At 44.6% G+C, this 25634-nt stretch overlaps 1 protein-coding gene across 1 annotated transcript; it reads right to left on the bottom strand.

The window, feature by feature from the left end:
• Positions 1-2802: 2802 nt before the first annotated feature.
• On the bottom strand, positions 2803-25208 carry ADRA1A (adrenoceptor alpha 1A). The gene is made up of 3 exons (XM_015297497.4): positions 23833-25208; positions 20829-22449; positions 2803-7652 (listed from the first exon to the last, which is right to left on the bottom strand). Exons 2-3 carry the CDS (start codon positions 21709-21711, stop codon positions 7132-7134), a joined length of 1404 nt encoding a protein of 467 aa, XP_015152983.1. The 5' UTR covers positions 21712-22449; positions 23833-25208; the 3' UTR covers positions 2803-7131.
• Positions 25209-25634: the final 426 nt, after the last annotated feature.

Raw genomic sequence — 25634 nt, 5'->3', positions numbered from 1 at the left:
TACAATAGCCATATCCCTAGGTGCTTCCCTGGAAACCCCATTTTTTGTGAGATTAAGCTTGTGTTGATGACCAGTGAGGATCTGTGTTGAAGTCAACTACAGCTGACATCGTACAGAGATACTCAATAATGATATGCAGGCAGTTGGTGGTTGCAAATGAGAGTGTGTGGATGTTCACAGCGAGGAAACAAGCAACAAATGGGTGATTTAATGATGCTCTCTAATGCTCCCTTCCCTTTCCTTTCCAACAGGTACATGGAGGACTGAAGAAACAAGTTAAGAAGCTGCGTAATGAGATATGTGCACTTACTTTGATAAGTCCATGGCAGGCTTCTCTGTTAGAAAAGGAGTCTTGCACAGAGCTCAAGTTTCTAAAATAGGTCTTCAGTCGATAAATTCCTATTTATGTCACAGGGCTTTATTTTCGTGTCCCACTTCAATCAAGGAAATAAAAGATGTAGGTCTGGAGAGCCATTTGCTTGTGCTACTGTAATTATTTGCTGGGTCAAACCACGCTCAGTTTTACACCCAGTGGAGTTAATGGTGGCCAATACCAATACATTAAGGCTTCGCCCAGGAGGTGATGTTATTCCCCATTAGAAGAAAAGGGTGAGAGCACACAGACACGAACCAGAACGCTCTCAGTTCGGCTCTATAACATAAAACTTTTTCCCTCATTGATTTTTTTTTTTCAAATATAGGAAACATTCATTTTTTACCTTCTGTTTTTTTTTGCTTCTCAATGTCTGCCAAAACGTCAGGAAGAAAACACAGAACAAAAGGCAAACAAACCCAGAAAGCTTCTATCTGTTCTATCTGTCAGGCGCTGTGTTTTCTTGAAGACAAAACAGCACTTCCAATACAACAAACTGTAAAGTCTGAAAGTGTGTCTGGGTGTGATCCCCACTCCTTATTTCTTGCTTCTCTCCTGCTGCATACAACCTAAAGCTGTGATTTCAGCTGAGCTCTTAGGGACTCTTCCATAGAGCAAGGGGAAATTGCTCTCCGCGAGGCAGTGGGTTAACAAGTACCTGCTTGGATCTGAGCATCTTACTGAACAGCAAAATCAGGCTACTTTAAAAAAACAATAGCATCAAGCCAAAACAAATTGTGGGGAAGAAACAGCATGCTTTCAAGCCGTTGTTTCTCCTGTAATTGCCAGCACAGCATCACTCATCACTGTAAGTGCCTGAACCCCAACAATGCTGCCCACCGCTCTGATCTTTGCTGGCAGTTGGACAACAGGGCAGCACTGCAGCAGATGATGATTCAGACTGTAGTGAAATTTCCCACTGGGTCTGAATCTTTATGAAAAAAGAATTCCTGTCCTCCTTCAGGGCAGCAGAGGAATCTCTCAGGGAGATGGAGCAGCACAGTGCCATCACAGCTCCACCAGCTCTTCAATCCTGCATTCGGGCTGAGTGTATCCTTGCATATCGCTGAGCTTAATTATTTCACAAACTTTACCTCAGCATGATTTTAAATATAAAGGATACAATGGGGCTGTGAGGACAGAAGGTGCCGAGAATCCATCACGGACATCCCAGGAAGCGGAAAGGGGTGGGAAGTTTATCCCAGAATAAGCGCTGGCAGCTTCTGCCTATTCGTGCAGTCGTAACGACATGAAACAAACATCAGGTTTTATTTTATTTTATTTTATTTTATTTTTTCCTGACACGTCAGCTTTTCAAAGTCACTGCTGGCATTTGATGAAGCTCAGCACTCCTGGGACAGTTGGAATAGATCACATCTATTGCAGAGAGAGAACTTAAACACAGTGTGAGCGCTTGGATTTGGTCAGAAAATCACAACCAAGACAGGGAAATAAACCCCTTGTCCAACGTGTCAGAAAATGTGATTCCTTCCTGGCCTTGTGGCCAGGTTCACAGCAAAGGAACAAGTCTGGTATCAGAGGAGGGGCCCAGAGCCACTCTATTAAGAAAGGCTGACGTCTTTCTACGTAATCTTGATTTATTTTATACAGCTAAAAAAAACCTGCACATTTCCTGCACAGTTTTCCTGCCATCGATTAAAAATAACCTCTATTATCTGACAGTGGACATGCTGATCACAGAGGCATTTTGCACTGTACGTTATTTATAGCTGCATTGATGTCCATCCATCATTTGGACAGGAATTCCTTTGAGTAGGGTCTGTATCACTTAAGGACCACATCTGCAATACAAAGTAATGCTCATTCTAAGCCAGAGGAAAAGAACAGGTCTGCGAAGGGAGCAGAGAGCATCTGTTTTTTGTGCCTTTAAGGACTTTCTTAGAGATTCCCTGAGACCTCAGATCAAATTATCAAAGGTTTCATTGACAACTGCACTCAGGGCCTTCCAAATGCTGAGCATGTCAGCTTTACTGGAGATCTCTTTTGTTTTCCCTTTATAAATCATAGAATACAGTCATTCAGCAATGCCTATCCCAAAGAGGATTTACGTTCTTGGGTTGACAGAGATTGTTCTCTTAGTGTTTGTGTACATGGGCTACAGCAAAATGGACTGGATTCCATCAGGGACCTGATGTTTTATTGTAAGCAAGCTGAGTAAGCATGGTGAGGTCCTGGGACCCAAATGGAATTTTCAGTCTCCTTTCAAATTTTTATGAAGTCTAATTTTTGCAGTAGAAATACAATGATTCCTTTATCCTCTTTGTACCTTACTCCCACTAAAACCACCGAGGTCTTCAGAATCTCTACCCAATCCACTACCCAAAGGCTTTGTACTGAGGGAAAGGTCAGGTGTACGAATGTTTAGGGGAAAGAAAGAGAAAAAAGGCTGTCAACTTATAGCTCCAAAGTGCACATTCCCCCCCCAATAATTTATTTGTTCACCAAGCAGTATTTCATATACATTCATTTTGTTCAAGGAAATGACCAGTACAACTGTTCAAACAACGAGTCTATAAAAACAGACTGTACAAACCCCAATGACATTGGAATACCACGTTCAGAAAATGCAGTGCCCATTTGTCCGTAGAAACCATTGGCAGCCAAACGCGTATGACATGCAGGCCAAGTGCTGCTGCAGACAGAAGGAAAAGTAAAATATTTTTTCAGCCAAATACTGTCTAAGCAAAAAAAAAAAAAAAAGAAAAACCAAAAAACCCATCCAAACAACAACAACAAAATTACTGCCCTGGCTCGCATACAATTCCCACAGTTGTAAGATAAGTACAACTGAATACTTAATGAAATTCAGCACATTTTCATTATACCACAGACTAATGATGCTGTGATTGTTAGCCGAGTGGAGCTGCTTTCTAAAGGGAAATCTGAGATGCAGACTAGATTTTGGGTGCTTTTTTCTTGTTTCTTCAGAAGATGGGCCGAGTTTTGACAGTTGCAGTGCAGGTCAATACAAGAAGCTCTTGTCGTTTGGTCTGACACACTGAGTAATGGAAAATCAGTTCTGCCTTCCAGTGTAAACTCTTGGACATTCTGGCTCTGAAAAAGACCTGGAAGTGTTGTGATGCTAAAGCAGAGGATGTTTTTCAGCCCGGATTTGAGCTTGGTATATCAGACAGTAATCCGCATTAACTAGACCTCTGAGCATGTCATGCAACTAAAAGACATGTTATTTCCGATGTGATATTTGCTTGCAATAACCAGCTCTCCTTTTTAGCAATTCATTTCCCTGTAGCTATTTTTCCCCTTCTCTGCCAGTATGAGAAATATGCAGCACGCTCTGCCTAGAATGCGTGACATTTTACTTGAATCCCAAATACAAACATTATAACCTCCTCCTGGGAAAGAAGTGATTCAATTACATTTATCAGGTTAGGTGGTGGGAGATCTTTGTTTTAATGCACCACAAACCCTCTTATAGTGCCTTGGATTTCCATAATGCTGTCGTACATTAAACCATTTGCTTGTGAATACCTTCAAAAAGCAGTTGATGATGTTTATGGATTAGCTCCCTCCCGTAGTTGGGAAAGGTCTATCTTATAAGATGCAGTGGGGAAAAGAAGGGATTAGTCTGGCCAGAGAGCCTACCCTTCTCCCTGGGAGTCTCATTGCAATTAGGCAAGAAATAGTGGATAAATTCATTTACAGAATGTGTTAGTTGACTCCTGGGCATACCTAGGACTTCCACTTCTGTAAGGCGATAAGAACTTTTCCTAGCTGACCTCAGCTTGTACACGATGCTCCAGCCATCGTTACCCTTCAGAAAACCAAAGGAGTCAAGCAGGGCATTTTGCAAGACTGAAGAACTTTGTGAAATCTGTTTGCTGACTCTGAGCAGAAGAACAAGACATACTCTGAAGTCAACCTTTTCTCTTTCCAATGCCATGGAAGCTTGGCAAAGGAAAATATGGCTTTACACAATGTGTAATTTACCCTCGGACTTGGCAGAGAAAAAATGAGGAGGCATTTATTTGGATAACGGGAAAACCTTAGAGAATTTGAGAGCTGAATAATCTTAGAGAGCATGTGAAAACCCAGAAAGAGAATGTGGTAGATCTGAATGAACATGGATGGTGGAAAGTGTGACACGGTGGACAGCGGGATGCTCTATGCCTCCAGTTGGGACATGTCGATTAATGGGTCAATGTGGCCCAGTGGATGTGGCTTAAGGGGGCCTGGTGGGGATGGGTTGATGGTTAGACTAGATGATCTTAGTGGTCTTTTCCAACCTTAATGATTCTACAGTTCAGTGAAAGTCGTGGCACTGTGATCTGACCACCTCCCTCTTTGTTATTCTAACCTCTGCCTCTTTGAAGCATGGTGCTCCGTAGACCTACCCACCCAGACATTGCCACCAGCATGCTTTATACTCACTGCAGATTCCAACTGTGTGGCTCTGAAATTCAGTGACCAAAACGATTTGCTCCAACACATCTGTACCTCCACAACCACCCCATGCCTGACACTGTGGTACCTACAACAAATCTAAGATTGGAAATCTCACAGCTCTAAAGGAGAGATGGCACAATGACCCTTTGGTCTGAGTTACACAGCAAGCATCCATCCAAATGGAGCAGCACCTGGCTGCAGTAGAGATACTCAGTCTCACTAGTTTTGCTCCATTTAATGGGTGTTTTTTCAGTGTTTCTGAGTCCAGGTTTTATTCAAGCGAGTGTCCCACGTATGTGAATCCCATGAGACCAAGAACCTTGGCTGGGAGTCTCATACGATTTTCTTATGAGATTTCCAGCTTTTCTGCTTCTGGTCTTGGCTTGAAATACCATGAGAATGTTTTTTCGTGGTATTTTAGCACTCCTGGTTTACAGTCATTGAAAAGCTCAAAGGGTGGAGTGGATTTCTTATTCTGAATTAAAAGGGGACAATGCTACAGATGTGCTACCTGCAAGCACACATTTTTGGAAATAAATAAGAGCTTGAGACTAAGGACTGGATTTAAAGTCTTCTCTAATTTTAACCTGTTTGGGACATTCTGTAGCTCTCTGACCCAGCATTTCTATGAGAGAACAAATAAATATTGTCTTGATGCTGGAGACCGTCCAGAATGAGAGATGAACAAAGAGTGATTCCTCATCAAGATTATCCAGGATTGTCCTTCCAAGGTCCCATCCTGAAAATGCTAAGCTTAAGCCTTTTTCCTTTCCAACCCAGTGCATATCCAGCACATCTCAGGAGCTGACACTGAGACATGAGTGGAGGCTCATGTGTTGTTTCAAGGAAGCTGCATTTTTCAGTTGGCAGGCTCAGGAGGAGGCATGTCAAGAGCTGCTTATTTCTAATACTGTACAGAGAATTCCTCCTGCTATTTTTTTCCAGATGCTGAGCAGCCCACTTTATTTATTTATTTGTTTGGATTAGCTGCATTAAAATACACCAGGCCCCTAAATGTTTTTCACCCAAATTCCCATAGGAAGGGCCTTTCTCATGAGGATGTATGGCCTTAAGTCAGTTACCGGGTTTAGCTCCCACTGCTCTGAAGAAGGATAACATTCCTGACCTCATGGTATGTGGGGTTGGAAGGCTTAGGGTATTTTGCACTGCAGAGGGATGTAGCATAACGCTGAGCAAAGGGACAACGGGATATCCAGCTTTTCCAGTGACTGTGGCACGGCAGTACCTTAGGATGTGACCAGGGAAAGCACCTGGGCAAGGAGTTTCTGAGGTTTTACGTGGTTTTCTGCTAAACTTGGAACAAGGGAAACAAACGAACGAATAGAAGAGACCTTTTCAAGCCTTGTTTTGTCTTACCTGCTTTTGAATTTTATCAGACCCACATCAAAGCGCAGAAACCTTTCAAACACACCTAGGATGCATGCAGATTTTCATTTCAATCTGGGGATTTGGGGGAGATTGGCTGTATAAAACAGGAAAGTTCTGGAGCTAGGAAGAGTGCACCCATTTGGATCAAGTTTCTCTTGGCTATACAATGTACTGAAATGCTCAGCACCAAGCGAAACTCAGAGCAACTCCAAACAGTGCAAGAGCCAAAGGAGTGTGTGCTGTGCAATGCTTGGAAGTGACACACTGAGGACGAGCTGGCACTGCCCAGCTGAAGGTGTCACCCCAAGAGCTGCCTGCTCTTCAGCACAGGCTGTAGGATCTCCCCAAACAAAGCTGGAGATGAACAAAAGAGGCAAGACATGGTAGGAATGCATTCTCGTCCACAGTCCCTTAACAAAAAGTAAGCAGAGATCTGTAAACACTGTCCCAAGACCTGAGCCTCCCAACCTCAGCTCTCCTGGATGTTGTATCAACGTTTGTACATATACATATTAAAAAAAAAAAAAAGAAAAAGAAAAAAAGACACAGAATTGGCTCCAAACTTGGAGCTGTCTGAAAGTATCCACACAGAAATCAGTACAGGGTCCTTGTAGTTGGTTCTTGCTCCCACATTGCACCTAAATATGAGCAGCTGGACTTTAAAACAGGGAAATGCAGTGAAAACAAGGCCTTTACATCTCAGGCAAACCACGTATCTTGGAAGAGCAGAGCGTGCTCACCGTCCACTGAAGCCATTCACAGTCTTTAAGGGGCTTTCCTCAGGCTTCCAGCACTCCAACGTCACTCCCCACAAGGCCTGGTACTGTTTTACAGCATGCTATTTGTTTCATCCCAACCCCTTCAACTGCTGTAGCATCTACTTCCATCCCCAGTAAAATGGACAATCCCACTAAAATGGGAGCGACCTCGCATTGGCAGAGCCTTTAGACATCCTCCCCGCTCTCACTGAGGGACATGGTGTGTATTTTAATGGTCGGCACTTTGCAGTTTTCATGGACCGTGTTCCCCGAAGTGCCCGCACAGCAGCACTCCTGGAGGAAACCTTTGCTTTTCACTTTGGCAGCAGTACAGCTGGACTTGTCTTTAGGAATCGCACTTTTTGTCGGCACGCTTTGCACGGCGGAGAATATCTTCCATTCGCAGACCCCATCGGATTTGGAAATCTTATAGAAGGTTTCCCCTGAGCCGACGGGGATACGGACTACGCCTTTGCCACCTCCCATGCTTTGGTTGCTGGGATGGTTGAGGTTGAAGCTTGGGGATTGCTTCTTTGCTGCATGCTTTCTTGGGAGGCACTGCGCTCTCAGGACATTTTGGAACGCTTTCTTAAACTCTTGACTGGAGCATGGATAGATGATGGGGTTGATGCAGCTGTTTAAATATCCAAGCCAAAATGTTATTTTAAAAAGTGTGTCCGGGGGTTTGATTGTAGGAAAGAAAGAACCTAAAATGGAAAATATACAGAGTGTTAAGGCAGAGGCAGTGAGAAATTGCAGGTAACCAAAGAAACTTAAACACTGGAAAAACATAAATAAGATTCTGCTCTGTCTTGGGAAATTTATGACTCGAAGCCTAATTCCTGCAGGAAAGAGTCTTTCAGAATGCATGATGCTGTACAATTACATGGATGTTATCAGAGATCGATTCAAGGCTCAAGGCATCCACTTCATTATACAAGCACTGTATTCTCCCATTTACAGCCCGAGGCAAGAGAACAGATACCAAGCGATAAAGGAAAATTGCTCCCTCTATAACTTCTAATTCAAGATCAGTTAGCCAAATAATAATCATGTCGAGAAGGTCATCAAAAGGGGTTTCAAAGGGTGGGAAATCACAGCATTTTGGAAGTCTGAGTAAGTGGATTACTGGGTTGACCAACTAGAAGTCTTCAAAATGATCAGCTATTAGGTGCTCACTTTCTCTTGCAGCCTTTCAGAAAATAACTTTTCCTGCGGAATGCATCTGAAATTCAGAGAAATTAAAAGAAATTGAACACTGGAGAAACGGCCTGAAATTGGAATGTATAGCAAAGAAATATCCACCTGCAATCTTAGCTCCCGGACACCATCCGAAGAGCAAGAACTTAGATGGGTCCTTGACAAGGAGAGTACTGTGGGCCTTTTTATTCTATAGGAAGCAGAACAGCATTGAAAAAAACTAGAGATGGTTTTACAGAGGTTATTCAGCAAATGAGTGACAAAGCCATTGGTTGGGCACTTACTGGAACTCATTGACACAACAGTCAACTCCAAGTGGCCATGCCAACTGAAGAAATAGCATTGCTAACAGTGTTTTTAAAAGTAGGCTATGGAATCATTAAGGTTGGAAAAGGCCTCCAAGGTCACCTAGTTCAACTGCTAATGGTAATACTGATAACAAAGGATTTAGTTTGCTATCTACTGCTTTAAAATACTGTGAATTTTCCCCAATGCCAAACCTTTGAGTATTTTTTTTTTGTTCATATACGATTTAAGCACCTTACTGCTTTTAGAAGCAAACTCTTAACTTGCTTATAAAATGATTTGCATAATTTGCTTATAAGATTATTGGAGTAGGATGTCGGTAAATGCTTAAGAGATTTACTGATGGAAAGATGTTACTATAAAGCTACAGAGACACCCTTGGGGTGTCAAAGAGTCAACGCTGCTGCCGCTTATGGAGAATCGCTTAGAAATGTGTTGCTTTTCCTGAATGACACTGGGAACCAGGCATTGCAACAGCATTCTCTAATTCTCTGATTGGTACTTCTCTCTGCTTGGAAATAAAAAAAATATTGGCTGTATGTGAGTGAAACAGAAAACCAAACTCCGCGCGATGCGGGGGTGGGATAAGTGATAACAGCACTTCTAAGACCAGTCTTGCAAAACGGATCCAGAATGAGAAAAAAAGAGAAAAACATTTCCCATATGCTGTCAAGGGAAAGGCTGCTTCTTGCTTACCTCCAGTGAAATGGAAAAAAAAAAAAAAGGAAAGTGATTCTATCATCCCATTGACAGCAATTAGCTTCAATTGCTTATCATGGGCTCAAGGAGAAAAATAATTTCCCAGCAAGTATATCGTGGTGTCATAGAATCATAATTGGCTTATTTTGGACTTCATAGTCGGGTCTCTAATAAATTGCTCTTTTAGCACTTATACATACGTGCTTTCCTGCTTTTCCCTCACAAATCAGAACCGTGTGCATTCAGGAAGACATGCTGTGGAGGATTTTGATGTCAATGCCTTTGTCATCCTCTATGGTTTCCTTGATTTCTGCATCGCCTCCCCAGCTTGACGGGGGGTGGTCTGTTTGTTGGACCTCCACTGACTCTGGAAAAGCTTGCAGAGCAACAAGAGCCTTCTAATTGAATCCTGAGAGTGCTGAACTTTGGTTTCAATCTTTTCCTTCCTGATCTTTTCCTTACTTTGCCAAACAAAGTGACAGCGATGGCAGCAAACGCTTCCAAGCGGCAAAACCCAGTGAGGAATTCTCAGGGTGTTTTTGCCTGTGTGAGAATGTATCAAAACATTGCCTGCATCAGGGGACACAAACAGTGCAGTGTGATTAATGACGTGCTCACCCTGCTTCTGCTGAGCATGGTCTCTGCAGCGAAATGCAGAGCAGTGCCATCTTTCTTTCATCCCCTATGGGAGAAATAGGGGATAGGCAGGGAGAGAGGTGCTGGGGTGCTGCTTGCAGGTATCCTTCCCCGGGATCACTCATCAAACACCAGATATGGGGCACCCTACTCCCCTCTTGCTGCTGCATATGGCTTTTCCACTGTTGCTGTCATTTTCTATGACCAGCAATGTCAAGACAGAAATTCCTCTTTTGCAGTTAAGTGTAAGCAGGTACATCTGCAATTTAGGATTTTTCTCAGCAAGTTAGCACCACTTGCCTCTAATAAAAACAACTAAATGAGCTTCTTGGAGAGCTTTCTGGCTGAAGTCATTGGCAGATGAAGAGTACGAAAGGATTCAGAATGCCCCAATCCCGCTCCATTTTTCCTTTATTTCTCCATTTAGGCGCAGCACACCCACTGCTCTCCCATCTTGTGCTAAGACAAAGGTGAAGCAAGCCCAGGTGTAAGGAACCAGAGGTGTGAGGCTGAGTGTAAAAATGGGTAAACAATAACAATTCCTGTTTGCTGCAACTTCTGGTTCGCCTGAAACGGAATGTGAGTGCATTGCCAAAGTCTGCTAAAAATAGTGAAGAGCCAGTGTCAGAGTCTGCCTCTTGCTCATTTTTTTTTCTGTTCTTTTGAGGGGGTGGAGATGGAGATCAGCATGCTAATTTATTAATGTAGCCTTTTTTAGTACGTTGGTGTAGAGATTTGTTGCCTTGGAACAACACGCTGTCAGAGTACGGTAAATGAACTGACAGTGTACAAACTTTGCTATGAGTGGGTCCCATTGCATGTTGTCATTAACTCTTTCTTTCCAGGGGTGGATGCAACTTGGGCTTTGGGACAACTGGTTCTCTCTGCTGGGCATTTGATCCTGCTATCCATGATGTTTTGTAGGTTAAGATCAGCTCTGCCTACAGGCTTCATTATATCTGAACATTATCCTGTAAATGAAGCTTTACTAATGCCTATGGAAGGAAACATAGAATCATAGAATCATTAGTGCTGGAGAAGACCTCTAAGAACCCCAAGTCCAAACCCAACCAGTCCCACCATGCTCATTGACCAGTGCCACATCTTCACAGTTTTGGAACACCTTCAGTGATGGTGACCCCACCACTCCTTGGACAGCCCGTGCCAATGGCCACTCATTCCTAATATCCAACCTGAACCTCCTCTGGTGCAACTGAAGGCCATCACCTCTCATCTTATTGCTACTACGTGGGAGTAGAGGCTGACCCCCACCATCTCACCACAATCTCATTTCAGGGCATCATAGCAGTAAGTTCTACCCTGAGCCACCTCTTCTCCAGAGTGATCCATCCCAATTCGCTCAACTGCTTCCCATCAGACTTGTGCTCCAGACCCTTCACAGCACCACTGCTTTCTCTGGGCAAGTTCCAAAGAAACATCATCAGTAGAATTGATGGTCAATGGATCCAATATGTAACAGAACTGAAAGTAAAATCAAAGTAGAGATAATACAGACTTGCTTCTTATTCATGCCAACAGCTTCACCTTCCTCAGCAATATAAGTCAAGTTCAGCATGTCTAAACCTCGAGGTACTGAACTACAGTGCAGGGGGGAGAAATCATTTCAAATCCCAAATCTCCTGTACAGTGAGTTGAATCCTTCTGTACTTATCAAGGGCCACAGACATGCTGGTATTTGCTTAGTGCCTCTTGGGAAATATGGTGCCCTCTCCAGGTGGCCATGGAAAGCAGTGCTCTTCTATTGCAAACAACGGTAATGCTCATAGCTCAGAAACATCCCATAACCTTTTGTTCTGTCCACCTGAATACCTGGCAAAACGGGAAAATCATCACATTGCCCAGGTCCTTGGGGGGCCATCTCACCTTCCATGGAATACTAAGAGTGTGGTCTTTTATTCTGGGAGTGAAGCATTCAGTGATGTTGTTGTCATGGTTAATATCAGTGGTAGATGGAACTGGTAGCAAGTAGGAGCAATGTTCAGACACTGTTGCTAAGCCTGATGATAAAGTATTTTGTTCAATGTGCAGAGACATTTAAACAGGCAGTGGCTGGCAGTGCAAGCCAGACAAGATTAAAGTAGAAATAAAACATTTTCTTTTTTTTTTTAAGAATGACTGCTATTAACCATGAGAAAAAATAGCTAAGTGGAGTGGTGAGTTTTCTCTTCTTTAAAGGTGTACAGCATAAAGCTGCCTATTTCCTATGCAGCAGTGAGGCAGTATGAGGTGACACCCTTTGATAGGTGACATTTAGGAGGATGGAGTAATGACCCCATTTGCCTCCTGGCCTTTAAAGATCCCACGTGTGGAGGTCTTAATGTCTTTCCTGGAATAAAATAATAAATAGTGGCAAAACTGAATACAGCTCAGAGACTTCATCTTCCATTATCTCCCAATAGCTTGTGCTGGAACCAAAGGAAACTTCAGCTGATCTCTTAATGCCTTTGACTCGTAGGCTGACTAGTTGGTTTAGTGGGAAGTATTGGTGATAAGTAGACAGTTGGACTGGATGACCTTAGAGATCTTTTCCAACCTTCTATGATTCTATGACTCTAAGGGATGCTGAAATTCCTGATTTGTTTACAGCAGATTGAGGATTATTGAGTGCCAGTAGCACAACTCAATTGCTTGCTATATGAAAATTAAATAAAATAGAATGTGCTATCAGCATCCTGAGATCCTTCGCCATGAAGCATCTCATTGCTTACCCCTAAAGTGTCAGGACTGCATTCCTTTCCCTCACCATTTATTTTCCTTTTTGTCAGCTTCAGGTTTCTTCTGCTCTGAGAGAGAAGTTTTCCACGCACCTCCTGGTGAGTAAGTGCCAATTCAGCCCCAGAGATGTAATTTGACTGTGTCATTAGTCAGAAGTTACGGAGCTGCTTGATTATAGGTTGTTTAAGAGCCAGCACTGATGTCACATGTCATTTCATTGATGGACAGCTTAGAGGGACTTAGCAGCTCCCAGACTAAAGCAAATTCTTGTTTACGCTGCATCATCTCCATTAGCACCACAGGAATAAGATCCTGTAGGTTTTTGTGGCTCCTGGACCTCGTTAAAATCCAGCTAAATCTCGCAGCTCAGCTTAGGTTCACTACGTTTTCCCCTCTTTTTATGGTGTAAATTTGGTGATTGAGTCAGAGCTCGGGGTGGTATGGGTACACTCACAGAATCAGACAGAATCACGGAACATCCTGAGCTGAAAGGGATCCATAATGATCATTGAGTCCAATTCCAACCGGGAGAGGACAGCAGTACCCTGCATGTTGTGAGCATAGAACCACATGTTGTTTGTCAGGACCGTGTTGGCAGGGCTTTAAGCATCCAAGGGAATCAGGAAAAGTGCATTTGTGCCTTGCACGAGTCTGAAATCCTCGCATCTCTTGCCTATGACACCTGGGATTAAGCATCTGCAATCACAGCAAGCTTAAAACAGGGATGGCTGTGTGGTCACAGAGCTCAGGCCCTATGGGATCTGTCCTGTTCCAGAGCAATTGCCCTAAAGACAAAGAGGATGGAGCAGAGAGGATCCCCAGTGTCTTCCCACAGACTGACTCAGTACCAGCAACTCCACATCTCTGTGCTGCCAATGCTGATAAATGGGCCTCATCTTGTGTTCCCAAGCTCAACATTAGTGGTGAACTTTACTCCATGAGACCAGCATTCTATATGCACCTCGGGTCAAGCACAGCCACCCCACGGAGAGTGCATTTATATGTAAGTATTGCTGCTGACACGCAACAGCTGCACTCTGTACGTATGTTCTGTCCCAGCACGTCTCACCCGTATGGAAAGTATCTTCCGTGGGAACAAAAATGGGATCAAAGAACACTTCAACCAGAGGAAACGCTTCTGTTATTTTTTATGATCATATTAGTGCAGCAAACGCAGAACGGTGGTTAAGTATTTGAGTGAGAAGAGATGTGAGGAAGGGTAAGAGCCTGCATCTGTCAAGTCTTGCACATTTCCAGCTGTGCTTGCTCCAGGATCTGGATTATTGTGGCTGATTCGGGGGGAAAATGAGGAAGGCTTTGTGCTTGGATCTCTCTGAACTGCAATAAACAGTCATAGGAAGAGGAGCAAGGATCTGAATTCAGATCTCTGGGTCGTTCTGTAGGGTGTGGGTATCTCCAAAGGAGACAGGTTGGGACAGACGGACATCAGGAATGGGTCAGCCTGGGAATGGTACTCCGATTATTTGGATTTTTTCAGACCTAATTTATGCTCTGTTTCACGTTGTACCCACTTAGGATGGATGATATTTCTGGCAAAGAGCAAACGTCTCACCAAGAAACTATTTCCAGATTCACTGTGTGCAGATGCAGATTTAGAAAGTAGATGAAAAAAAAAAAATAATCCCAAAACATGGGAAGGTGAACTGAGGTTTTCTTACCCGTGTAAGCCCAAATGATAACATTGATTTACAAACTGTTTTAATTGCCAGTGAAATTCCAATTCCCTTGCTGTGGGATGATTCAGGATCTCTTTGCTAATGATGTTGTTATGATACTGGATATTCTTCCCAAAGCCCCAGCTCCTGGAGGTGTGCACTTACAACAAAACCTTAGCTTTCACTTAAAAAATAAAAAGCAAAAACAACGGCATGGTTCAGAGGACAGTTTGAAAAGATGAGTTGGTTGCTGGTAGTGATTTGGAATCCCTGGGGTTCGCTACACTTGAATTATGCTCTATAGCAAAAGTTGACTGTCCGGCCCTTATGTATCCAAATAAAAGGCAAGCCCCGAAATCTGCTGGGTGGGGTGGGAGAATTACTCCTTTCAATCCCTAACAAATTCTAAATAGCTCTGTGATGTCTGAGAGGAGAGGGAGTGAAAATGACATTCGTGGTTCATTTACTCCAGGCGCCTGCAGGTGGTGACTGCACAAAGAAGGAACATTCTGAAGACAAGGACAAGTCTTCTTCTTGACAGGTAGCTCATGCAGGAAAGCTGTAGATATGAATCACGACACATAGCAGAACTCGCACCACATTCTCTCCCTGCTTGGCATTTCGACGGCTATTAATGTTAGCAATTCCTTCTCCAGCTTTGCTGCATTATGAGTCAGTGGGACACATTTCAGGACTTGGTGACAGCAGAGAAATGTTGGCCATGGGGATGTCAATGGGATTTTTGCCATTGGCTGCAGCATAGCTGTTACTGGCTTACACCAACAAGGCCTTTGCAGACTGTGTTTACAAAAACACCCCTTGAGATCAGACAAAACATACATGCCAAATATTTGGGTTCTTTATTTCATGGCTTATTTTCTCCCCATTCAATGTCTTAACACACAGCCCTGTAATCCATCACTCAAAGAGTGCCAAACACCCTTCTTCTTTCTGACCCATCATTCCGTAGCTTGGGCTCTACTCTGGATTTCTTTCCCCCTTAATGTCTTTTTGTGGCTGAGAGAACACACGGAAATGCCATCATAGGGAATCTAGCTCTGAATATTCTCACTATGGTTGGAATTCAGCATGTTCTGATACGAAAACTACTTAGGGCAAGGCTGTCCCAGCTTTTATTCATTTTATTTTAGGTGTTTTCAGCTGAACAATGATAAGAAGGGGGATTCCCATCCTTGCCTCTCAGAGCAGTGGATGACCCAGCCATGATGGCAAAGAGGAGTGCTCGTGCTGGAGGGACAGGAGGATCCCCTGTTCACCACTATGAGACCATCCGGCCAATTCTACTGGAGAAAAGAGATGGTTCAATGAAAGGAGCTTTATTTATTTCTGTATGGCATGAAATGCCAGGATAATGCAGTTCCCATTGTTTTCACTGGGAGAGTGGTGCAATTTATACAGTTCTCCTCCCCAGGAAAGCTTTTACTTGCTCTGCCTTATTTTCCCCACCGGTAAATGGGGTTACTTTCCTGACATGTAAACATTTTGACACTGCCTTCACAGAATTAGACAATATTTCAGCATCATCAGGCAAAATGGCTTTGATTCTACAGGAAATTGGTGACTTTCTGTTTGGCACCTGCAGTTAACCTGTTAATGACAAATCCCAGCTCACTTCTGAATCTCACACAGTACTGATTCCCATTCATACTGCTGGTCAAACAGTTGGAAATGGATGAACCACAAGCATTCCCCCCCCCCCCCCTTTTTTTTTGCCCCCCAAAGACCCTAAAAATAATGTTCAAGCTGGATGAACAAGCTGGATTCTGTTATTCTGAAAGCCATTCCCAATTTTTGCTTATTAAAGCACCAGTGTCTGAAGGAGCCACAGGTAGGGAACAGTGAGTCGCGGAGCGTGAATGTCAAGACAGGAGCAGGCAGCTGATTTCCTCCTACAACAAAGCACGGACAGAGCAGGCACCCACTTCATATCTCTAACCCAGCCCTGTCACGAGAAGGAACATGGCCCAAAGCCCAATAACTTTGCCAGTGAGTGGGCAGGATGGAGGATGGCTCAGCCAGAAGCAGTGGGAGTCGATCAAAATGTGTTGTGACAGGAGAACATAATGAATGGAACCTCAGACGGTCCTGAAAAGAGCAAGAGCCATCAAGATACACCTGATATATATATTTTTTTTACTGGTAATGCAAACCAGGCAGGTCCTCAATGCCCAGCCTTTGGGAAATACTGTGCCCTAACAGACAAGTGGGTAACTCTGCATCGTCCCAGCCTTATAACATAGAGGGCAGCCCAATCATGCCTTTCCCAGTATGATCGAGGTAGATGAATTTTTGTATGTGACAGCACACGGACAACTGGAGCCTCTCCATCATGTCTGGTCACCATTGGCTTCCAAAACCAATTTACAGGTAAGTTGACTGGGTATGAACTCATGCCACTGGAGTCCAAGAAAGGTGCTGTAACTAAATAGATCATCTTCTTAAAGCATCAGAAACAGGCTGTTATTCCATCACTGCAGAGGACCACAGCCCTGAGAGCCCCATCTGTGACCTTTACCCACACACACATTGCCCATTGGCCATGGAGCTGCTTATAAGGCCAGGCTCTTCTCTTCCCTCTACTTTGTTCTGGGCTGACTCCCTTTTGTTTTGCTTTATGTTTTGCTGGTGGCTGCTGGACCATTTGCTGGCCCTGCCCTTTCTAACTTCTCCCTAAACCTGTTCTCGGGTTCAGCTTCAGGTGGCTGTGTAATTCTCCCAGTTGGTGCCTCAGAGATCCTGGTTGCTCAATGTTAACTGTTTCCAACCTAAAAAGTAACACCTTTTCTCTTCAGACACTGTTTCTTCATTGCCTCATCATTAAGGTCAGAAAAGACCTCCAAGAACCCCAAGCCCAACCCATCCCACCATGCCCACTGACCATGTCCCTCACTGCCACATCTCCATGGTTCTCAAACACCCCCTTGGATGCCAACTCCTCCCCCTCCCTGTGCCAATGACCACGCTTTCTGAGCAGTTTTCCTAATATTAAAGATCTTAATGAGCTCTGCTAAAATGTCACGTGATTGTGATGAGCAGCAGGATTTCACTTGAGAACCGAGATGAAACCAAAACGTTTTGCAGTAAGAAGCTCCTGACTAGTGGGGGAATGCTAAAAGCTCCTCCCAGATGCTTGAATTGAGCGTGTTATGGTTTGAGAAAGCCAAGCATAGACCTGCATATGGTCTGATTTTTGGGTGGTCCTGTGTGGAGTCAGGAGTTGGACTCAGTCATCCTTATGGGTCTCTTCCAGATGAGGATATACTCCAATTCTATGATTCAACCAAAGCACGGACAGTACTAAAAAGCTTTCAAAGTTGTTCCCACCATGCAGGCTCCAAGCAGAGCTGTTAACCAGAGAAGCTCAGGTGCTATGGGTCTTCACTTAAGTGGCTGCCAGCAGTTGGGAATAAGGTGTTTGAGTGTTGCTAATAAGAAATAATGGTCAAAGTAAGACAAAGAGGCAGCAGATATGGGAGATGTGTGAGACCAACAGCTGTGCGCAGAGAATTATCCTTACTTGAAGATCTGGATATTTATCTGCCTGGGTGGGTAGGATGCTCTTACAGCCCCCCCCTGGAAGCAAGCCTAAGTTGTTCCTGAATAAGAGGTAGACTAGACAAATAATCTTAAATTCCTAAGCAGGAGATTAACCTATTCTTCAACATATTCTTCTGTTGAATATATCCCTTCTATAGTTATAGAAAGGCTTGATGCCTAAAATAAGGAAAATTTGGTAGACACACCCAAAAATCTGCTTGGGAAGCAATTGTAGAGAGATGTAGATGTATGTGAACTTCAGTCTCCTTAGTTTAAAACCTAATATGAAGTCTGAAGCATTGGACACAATTCTTCCTAGGCAATGACCTTTCTAGGAAGTATCTGCATAAAGTTCATTCATCAATGGGTTTACAGCTCTTTTGTGGGGGGAAGAGATAAGAATTCAAAGAGAGATTTGCAGACCAAAGAATGCTGTATGGGATCGGATTTCCACTGCTGTGAGGCAGAGAGGACTTGGGCTCAGTAAGAAAAGGTATCATTCAAAGAGGTTACTGGTCACAAAGGGCCTCACCGTTCTTCCTGGTTCTCAGACTAAACTCTTATTTAGGCTTAAATGCATTGGAGGATTGCTACATCCGAACCTGCATTTCGATCAGTATAAACCGTGAGGGAAAAGAACCTCATATTGTGCTATGAAAGTCATTTGTCTAGAGAGGAGCTGAGACTCAATTAGGGGAATACAAGGGCTGCAATTCGAGTTAGAACTTTCCTAGGTAAGTTTCATTAAATGATTTGTGAGGATAGGCTGAGTTCTAGGAAGTTGCTACAGGAAAGCTTCGTGAACAGGAGCAGGTCCACTGGTGAGAAGGAAAGAGGGAGAGGAAGCACACGAAGAACTGAAAACCTGTCTTATTCCAGGGGAAATGAGCTGTTGTGACAGCCTTTCAAATTAGAGACGTTTTGTGAAAGCTGAGTTTGCATGCCAGTGCCCTAACCTCATTTATTTCCATGCAACAAGATTATTGTTTGCTGGCTTGTTCCACAACCACTGAAGCCAAGTGAGGAGGTGTATGGAACATAATGCTCATTCCCATGGAGGGATCCAAGAAGGTAAGACATTACTCACATAGATTGCAACTGGCAATTTTACACACTGATTTCAATTAAGATATTGTCATGTGGCAGGGATACTCAAATTGTTTCTCCATTTATTTTCAGCAGTATCTGCTGATCTGGATGTCACACCTTTATCCCACTCTCAATCTCCCTTTATTACTCTTGCCTTCCCCGTACCTACACCCCAAACATTTCCACCCCTGCTCGTTATGTATTTCAATGAGCCAGGTGCTTCTAGCTGCAACTTGGTTCCCAGCTGGCAAGGCTGATAAGAAATGAGGGGATCTTGATGATGCTGGTTGGGCTGGAGCAGCCTGCTTCAGGATGCTTTCTTGTTTACTTTTGCACCCCTTGTCAGTTTAACGGCTCCTCGTCTCTAACAAATCAGCAAGTCATTTTGAAAGACTTTAAAAACAACATTGCAACTCCACAAAGACAGGGAAGCTAATAACCTGAAGAGAGTTGCTTTATAAGGGATCAAAGAAAGATGTGAAAGCTGGTCTTCAATCAAGCAAATTTCCTAATCCAAAGCAAATTAACAACAGCACCATGTGTGCAGCCACACAGCAGATGAAAAGTAGTGTGTTTGATATGTTCTCGCAAACCCTTTTTGGGTATGTTTCAGGCATCTTGGCAACCAGCATTCCAATGTGCTGACACCCTGGGCAGCAGAGCCAGCCTTTCCAGGGCTCCCTTAAGCAACTCTTACAGCTCACACTCCAACTCCTACTCCATCACCTCCACCTACTGACCAATGAGAGTGAATCTGTACGTTTTGTGTGTGTGTGTGTGTGTGTTGACATTTGTGATGGTTTTTTTTGGGAAACAACCAGGTGTTCTGGGTTAATCCAGGAGAGGTTAATTGGAAAAGAACTCAACATCTTTTGTAAGGTGTAAGAAAAGAAAATAACCTCCCAAACCTTTCAGTGCTTAGGTAAGCATCGTTTTTCCTTTTCATCGTACTCAGTGTAGCACTACTAGCTGAAACTTCCATGCAGTCTGCAGTCTCACTTTATTTTTCCTATGCAGACCAAGCTTTTCCTGCAAGAAAAGCTGCTGAAATTGGACAAGGCAGATGGAAGGTTCCTTGTTTCCAAAGCCAGCACTTAGTACAGCTCTTGCTTTGCAAACTTTATGTGACGTGCCACGCTCAGATGCGGTCATAGAATAAGCATTCTCGTTCTAAATCCTGAAACCACATCAAAGGTGACTGAGCAAAGTTTAATTAAGGTTCTGATTACTTTATATTTCAGTGATAGCAAAGCAGAGCACATCCCTCCCCTTTGGAATTATGGCTGGGGAATAAATATTTGTATTCAGCGTGGAGGGTGAGACAGCAGCCGGTGTTTGGCCACTGTGCCCAGTGGGTTTCCACGTAGGATGCGAACCAGAGAAGTGTAAAATTAGTTTGGAGGATCCTCACGGCTGTGCTGTGTCTGGATGGGTGATGAATTAAAAATACGTTCATTTGGTGTATGGTATTTCACAGCATGACACCTTCTATTAGGGAGCTGATTATTTCTCATAGCGGGGAATTAATGGGTTCTGAGCACTAAGAGAGCTTCGTCCCCAAACAGTAAACTGCTGCTTAGACCGTGAATATTTTTATGTGTTGACCTTTTATAAATCTATATCACCTGAAGAACTGGCCGCAAACTTGACTATAAACACATACACCTAAAATACCATTCCTATAGCAGAGCTGATCAGGAATAAGTCCTTTTTCTGAAAGGGTATTTTCTGTGCGGAAAAAGACTGCCAAAATCAGTTTCATTCTTTTCAGCATTTCAGCTTCCCTTTGAACCAGACCTGCTTGGTTAGGCTTCACACTTTTCATCTTTCACGTTCAGTTCTAATGCATGTTTTGATTTTTGACAGCTTTCCAACAGAAAACAATTCCCTCAGCACTCTTCTGATCAGCTCTATTGAACACAGGCAAAAACACGGCCCTCCCTCGGGGCAAGGCGCTGTAGAAGGGGTTTATGCATTACTTACCAAGAGGCATGACTACAAAAAAAGGAAGCCAGCACAGAACAAAGCATCCCACAACAATTCCCAGGGTCTTGGCTGCTTTCTTTTCCCTGGAGAACTTGAGGAGACGCACCGAGAAGTGATGTTTGCTCTTAGAGCTGGCCGTGGCCCCGCTGTTTTCGGGAACGTTTTTGCGGTGGATCCGTAGGGTGACTGCTTCGGAACGAGATTTCTCCATCTTCAGCCCTGACCTCAAACCTTTGTTTTCCCTTTTGGCCACGACGTACACTCGGCAGTACATCACCAGGATGATGGTCAGGGGGAGGTAGAAGGAGCCCAGCGCGGAGAACAGCACATAGCCGGGCTCTTCGGTGATCTGGCAGATGGTCTCATCTTCGGGTGCTGGTTCCTTCCATCCAAAAAGAGGTCCAATGGAGATGACTAGAGACAGCGCCCACACGCACAACAGAGCCAGGAGGCCTCTCTTCTCTGTCACTATGCTGGGGTACCGCAGTGGGTAGCTCACCCCGATGTATCTGTCTATCGAGATGATGCAGAGGCTCATAATGGATGCAGTGCAGCAAAGGACGTCAACGGCTGCCCAGATGTTGCAGAAGATCCTCCCAAAGGCCCAGTAGCCCAAAATCTCCATAGTAGCTGAGAAGGGCAGGACAGTGGATGTCAAGAGGAGGTCGGCTACAGCCAGGTTAATTATATAGTAGTGGGTGACACTCTGAAGATGCCTGTGACAGGCTACAGAGAGGATAACCAGAATGTTACCCAAAACCCCAAAAATGATCAACCCCCCTAGAATGACACCCAGCAAAATGGCCTTGGAAATGTTCACGGGCTCTGCAGAGTAGGTGCAGTTGGAACAGTTGGATGAGTTCCCAGGGAGGAAAACCATGGTGAGTGACTGGCAACGGTCAGGCAAGGCTGCTGAGCTTCACACCCTCTTCAGGTAGAAAAAGTGATGGGATCAGTCCTCAGAATGTCCTACAGGCAACATCACCTGGCTTTGCTGGGTGGAAGAAGTTTTAAGAAAGTTTCAGATGCGCAGCACCAGGAGCAATGAGAAGGATCCAAAAACATAGTAGAAAGCCTACTTTTCTCCCCAGATATTTACCATTCTAGCACAGCTAATAGCCACCATTTCCAGGTCAGATTTAGCCCCTTTTGCATTGTTCCTGGGGTGCAGAAGTGAGGCTACATGGAACTAAGGCTGCTTTTCCCACTTTCCAGGATAACGTGACGAGAAGTATTGGAATCACAGGTGCAAGTCATTTCTATCTACTTGGGAAGAGTGAATATTTAAGTAGCAAAAATATTCCATAGGGTCTCAAATCCAGGTTTCTCCAAAGAGGAAGAGTCACTCGTGCTTTTAATTACCTCCTGCTAGTCTTGATTCTGCCTTACAAAAGGGTTTGGCAGAAGCCTGTCCAGGTGGAGGCTGTTGCAATGTCACTTGAGATGTTTGCCACCACTGCTCCGCAGGGTCTGAAGGGTCGATCTGAGCCTCTGCATGTGGAACAGCTGGCAGCTGAGCTCCTTGAAGTTGGTTTTCATCCGCTTCTGGCTCTGAAGGAGAGTGAAGTTCGCCACGTTGTTGATGCAGGCTGCTGTGCTCCTTTCAGATGATCAACCCCTGGAAGAGACAAAGGCACAATGCGATTCCCAGAAGCAGCGTTTGCTCACTGCTATGGTTCCCATATAAGAATAGAGAGGGGAGCTATTTTAGGGAGCCTTCCTCATGCTGGCTCCAGCTGGTGGAACCAACCTTTTTCGGCCCAGCATTGTTTAACAACTACGAAAACAACGTGAATTTTGTCGCCTGGCTTTTTCTCACTGCGTTCTCAGCAGCAGTCTGCTCTCCTTTAGGGACAGCAATCCATCCCACTCATCAGCTCACCTGCAGAGAGCAGCTCTGGGAGAGAGAAGCCTGCAGGACACAGTCTGGGACTACAGACTGTGAGGCAGATTTGTAAGTCTGGAATTTAATCTGAGATGTCTTTATTAAGTGACTCCGTTTACACACTGAACTACTCGTTAGTCCAGCTAACAGCCTGTTTTGGAAATCTATAGGGAAAAGCAATTTCTGCCAAGCAGAAGATGTTGCAAGGAACAAGTTTCCTACTGAGAGAGACAACATTTCATGTATCTGGAAGCCAAGCTCAGCCTCAGCTGACTAAATATGGAGAAAAGGTACATCAGATGGGGAAGTCAGGATAAGCTGGGAACTGAGACTCGGGACTACAAAGGGAAATGGTATATGTCAGCTGAAAGCCATTCCCAACACCTACATGGAGGTACAATGTTCCCATCCAAAATATTGATGGGACATCTGAAAAACCACCACCAGTAACGCTCTGGTTAAATCTACGGTAAGACTGAGTGTTGTAGCATAGGTCTTTGGGTGAGTCCATCACATCACACCTCCTGCAAACACCGAACAGCAGGAAATGTCATGTAGCTCGGTCTCAAAACCACATTTTCCTTTGGGCAAAGAGATCTGGAACGACTCTTACCCCGAAACTCTGGAATGCCCAGTTTGTAACAGGGAAAACGGGGGAGGGAAGCGGAGAGGCATTCCAGTGTGGGAATTTGTCCTCCCTGCAGTGAAACAAAATTCAGCCTTTGTATTTTCTATTCCCCGAGAGAGAATGAGTTGAAGGATAATTCCAAGAAAGGAGATCATAGAATGAAAGAATGACTTAGGTTGGAGGCTTCCAACCCCCAAATGATAGACTTTAATAAGCACATAAATGAAAATAGGCTGTGGCACTGAGCATCTGTAATCACCGTAACTGTGGTCATTATAGCAGTGCTGGTGGACAAGGAAATTAAGCAATCATCAAACTTGATTTTTAAGCACCTGGAACTAAACTTCAAGGTAAGTCAAGGAGATGCAGCAAAAATGCCTGATGGATACTCGTGCTCCAAAGCAACCAGGTGATATTCTGCCTGCGGGGAGAGAAGATGCAGAGGAAGAGCACACCCTCACCCCTTGTGCCCCCCAGCACACACTCACCTCAGTCTGTAGCAGACGGCACAGCTCTGAGCATCTGGAAGGGGACGGGCAGCCCCACAGCACAGCAGCTTCCTCTCTTCATGCAGAGGTGGGACTCTCTGCCTGCACACCCCCTGCTCATCTCCTTCCCCACCAGCATTGTGATGACTCACACTGGTTCCCAGTATTCCAGTGCCCACGGGGAGCTCAGCTCCAGCATCTCTGGGAGCACAGCACCACTCACAGCGCTCAGCTCCACGCTGCCAAGGAGCAGCAGGAACTTTGCTGCTCTGCTGCTGGAGCAGGCAGTATCCCTGTGTTACCGTAATCCCTTGCTGTTCCCGTATTGCTCAGAAAGAAAGAGCACTTATCTGATGCCAAGCGGTGTGTTCAGTGTTTTTCTTTTTTTTTCTTCCCTATGCAAACCACCAGTTCCTGCGGAGATCAGAAAGTGGAAGCCAGTTAGCAAGATGCTGTTTGCAGGCTAGAGAGCAATTCTCGTGGCACAGGCTAACGAGTAATTTTTGTGGTGATGTGAACAGAGAATTGCCTGCCAGACAAATGGAGCATGAAGGAAAGAACACGAGCAGCGTGGATATCGCTGCCCGTTATCTGCACACTGGGATGGAGCACTGGGTATGCAGCATGGTGACTGGCACTGGGGGCTTTCCTTCTCGGGCAGGGAAATCCTGGATGTGCGCACTGCAAATCCCCGCTGCTTCCTCCCGCTTGTCTTCAAGGAGGCAGAGAGCCCCTGAGGCAAAGTGAAATAGGAACATGATACCTGGACTTAAGGGGATGTTTGGGGAAGCAAAGCATGAGGTCACTTGAACAGAATGTGCTTTGGTGGTGAGGTTCATTTTCATACAGTTCTCCTTCAAATGCATTTTTTAACAATATTGCCCTGAGTCACTGATGATGAACGAATGAATATTCAACCGGTGTCCTGAAGGGAAAAGAGGGGGGCAGAGGATTTTATGGCCAGGAGAGAGCAATCCCACAGCTGCAGGGGAGCAGATGGGCCACGCACCCATTTCTCCACGACGGGTTGTCCACCTCCTCAGCCTGGGCAGGAAGGTCCCTCGAGAGGGAGGCCTGGATTCATGTATTTCCTGAACTGAGTAAACCCTAAAGCAATGCTCTGATTCCCTCAAGAAAGCTGGGGCTGTCTGTAAGTTGATCACTATTCCAGCAGCTTTGGGCTCAGCTTTCTTCTTGGGCAGCCATTGCTGCAGGAGGGAAAAACGTAAAAGCAGCTGACGTGAGTGTATGATTTGTGTGGATGAGTTTGGAAAAGTGGTTATCCTTGTGTTTCAGACAGTTTCAGCCACTGCATCATTTGTAGTTTCCATTTTAGAGCAAAAGTTCCCATGAGTGGAAATAAGAAGGGGGTGAGGGGAGGAAGAAGTTTGAGAATTCCAACCTCTAGAGCCCTGCAAACTGTGACAAGAAGAGATGTGTAAATGCTCCCTTTGCAGCCCTCTTGGCACTTGTGCCCATTGCTCTCCAAACTTGCTTTGAAGGACGCTCAGAGGCCCTGAGCTGACACAGACAGCACTGTTACCCTGTGTCATGGTCCTCATTTCCCTGAGTAACAAAGGATGTTAAGAGACTGAAGTCTAAATGAATAAAGGAAAGCCTGAATTACCAGAGATCCTAAAAGGCTGTTCCAGGTACCTGCCTTTGGATGAGTCAACTCGTGCCCTATTTCACTCAGTCAATGGGAAACAGAGCCCCAGGAGGTGGAACAGATGGCCATGCCCAAGGTCTTCCTTCTACTGGTGCATATGACCTCTTCATAGTGGTGGCTTGTTCCAAGTTTT

The sequence above is a fragment of the Gallus gallus genome, chromosome 22 (genome assembly GCF_016699485.2).
Source record: "Gallus gallus isolate bGalGal1 chromosome 22, bGalGal1.mat.broiler.GRCg7b, whole genome shotgun sequence".
NCBI classification, from domain to species: Eukaryota; Metazoa; Chordata; class Aves; order Galliformes; family Phasianidae; genus Gallus; species Gallus gallus.
Note: the sequence above shows the minus strand (reverse complement) of the source record. Positions and strands in the feature narration are given on the sequence as shown.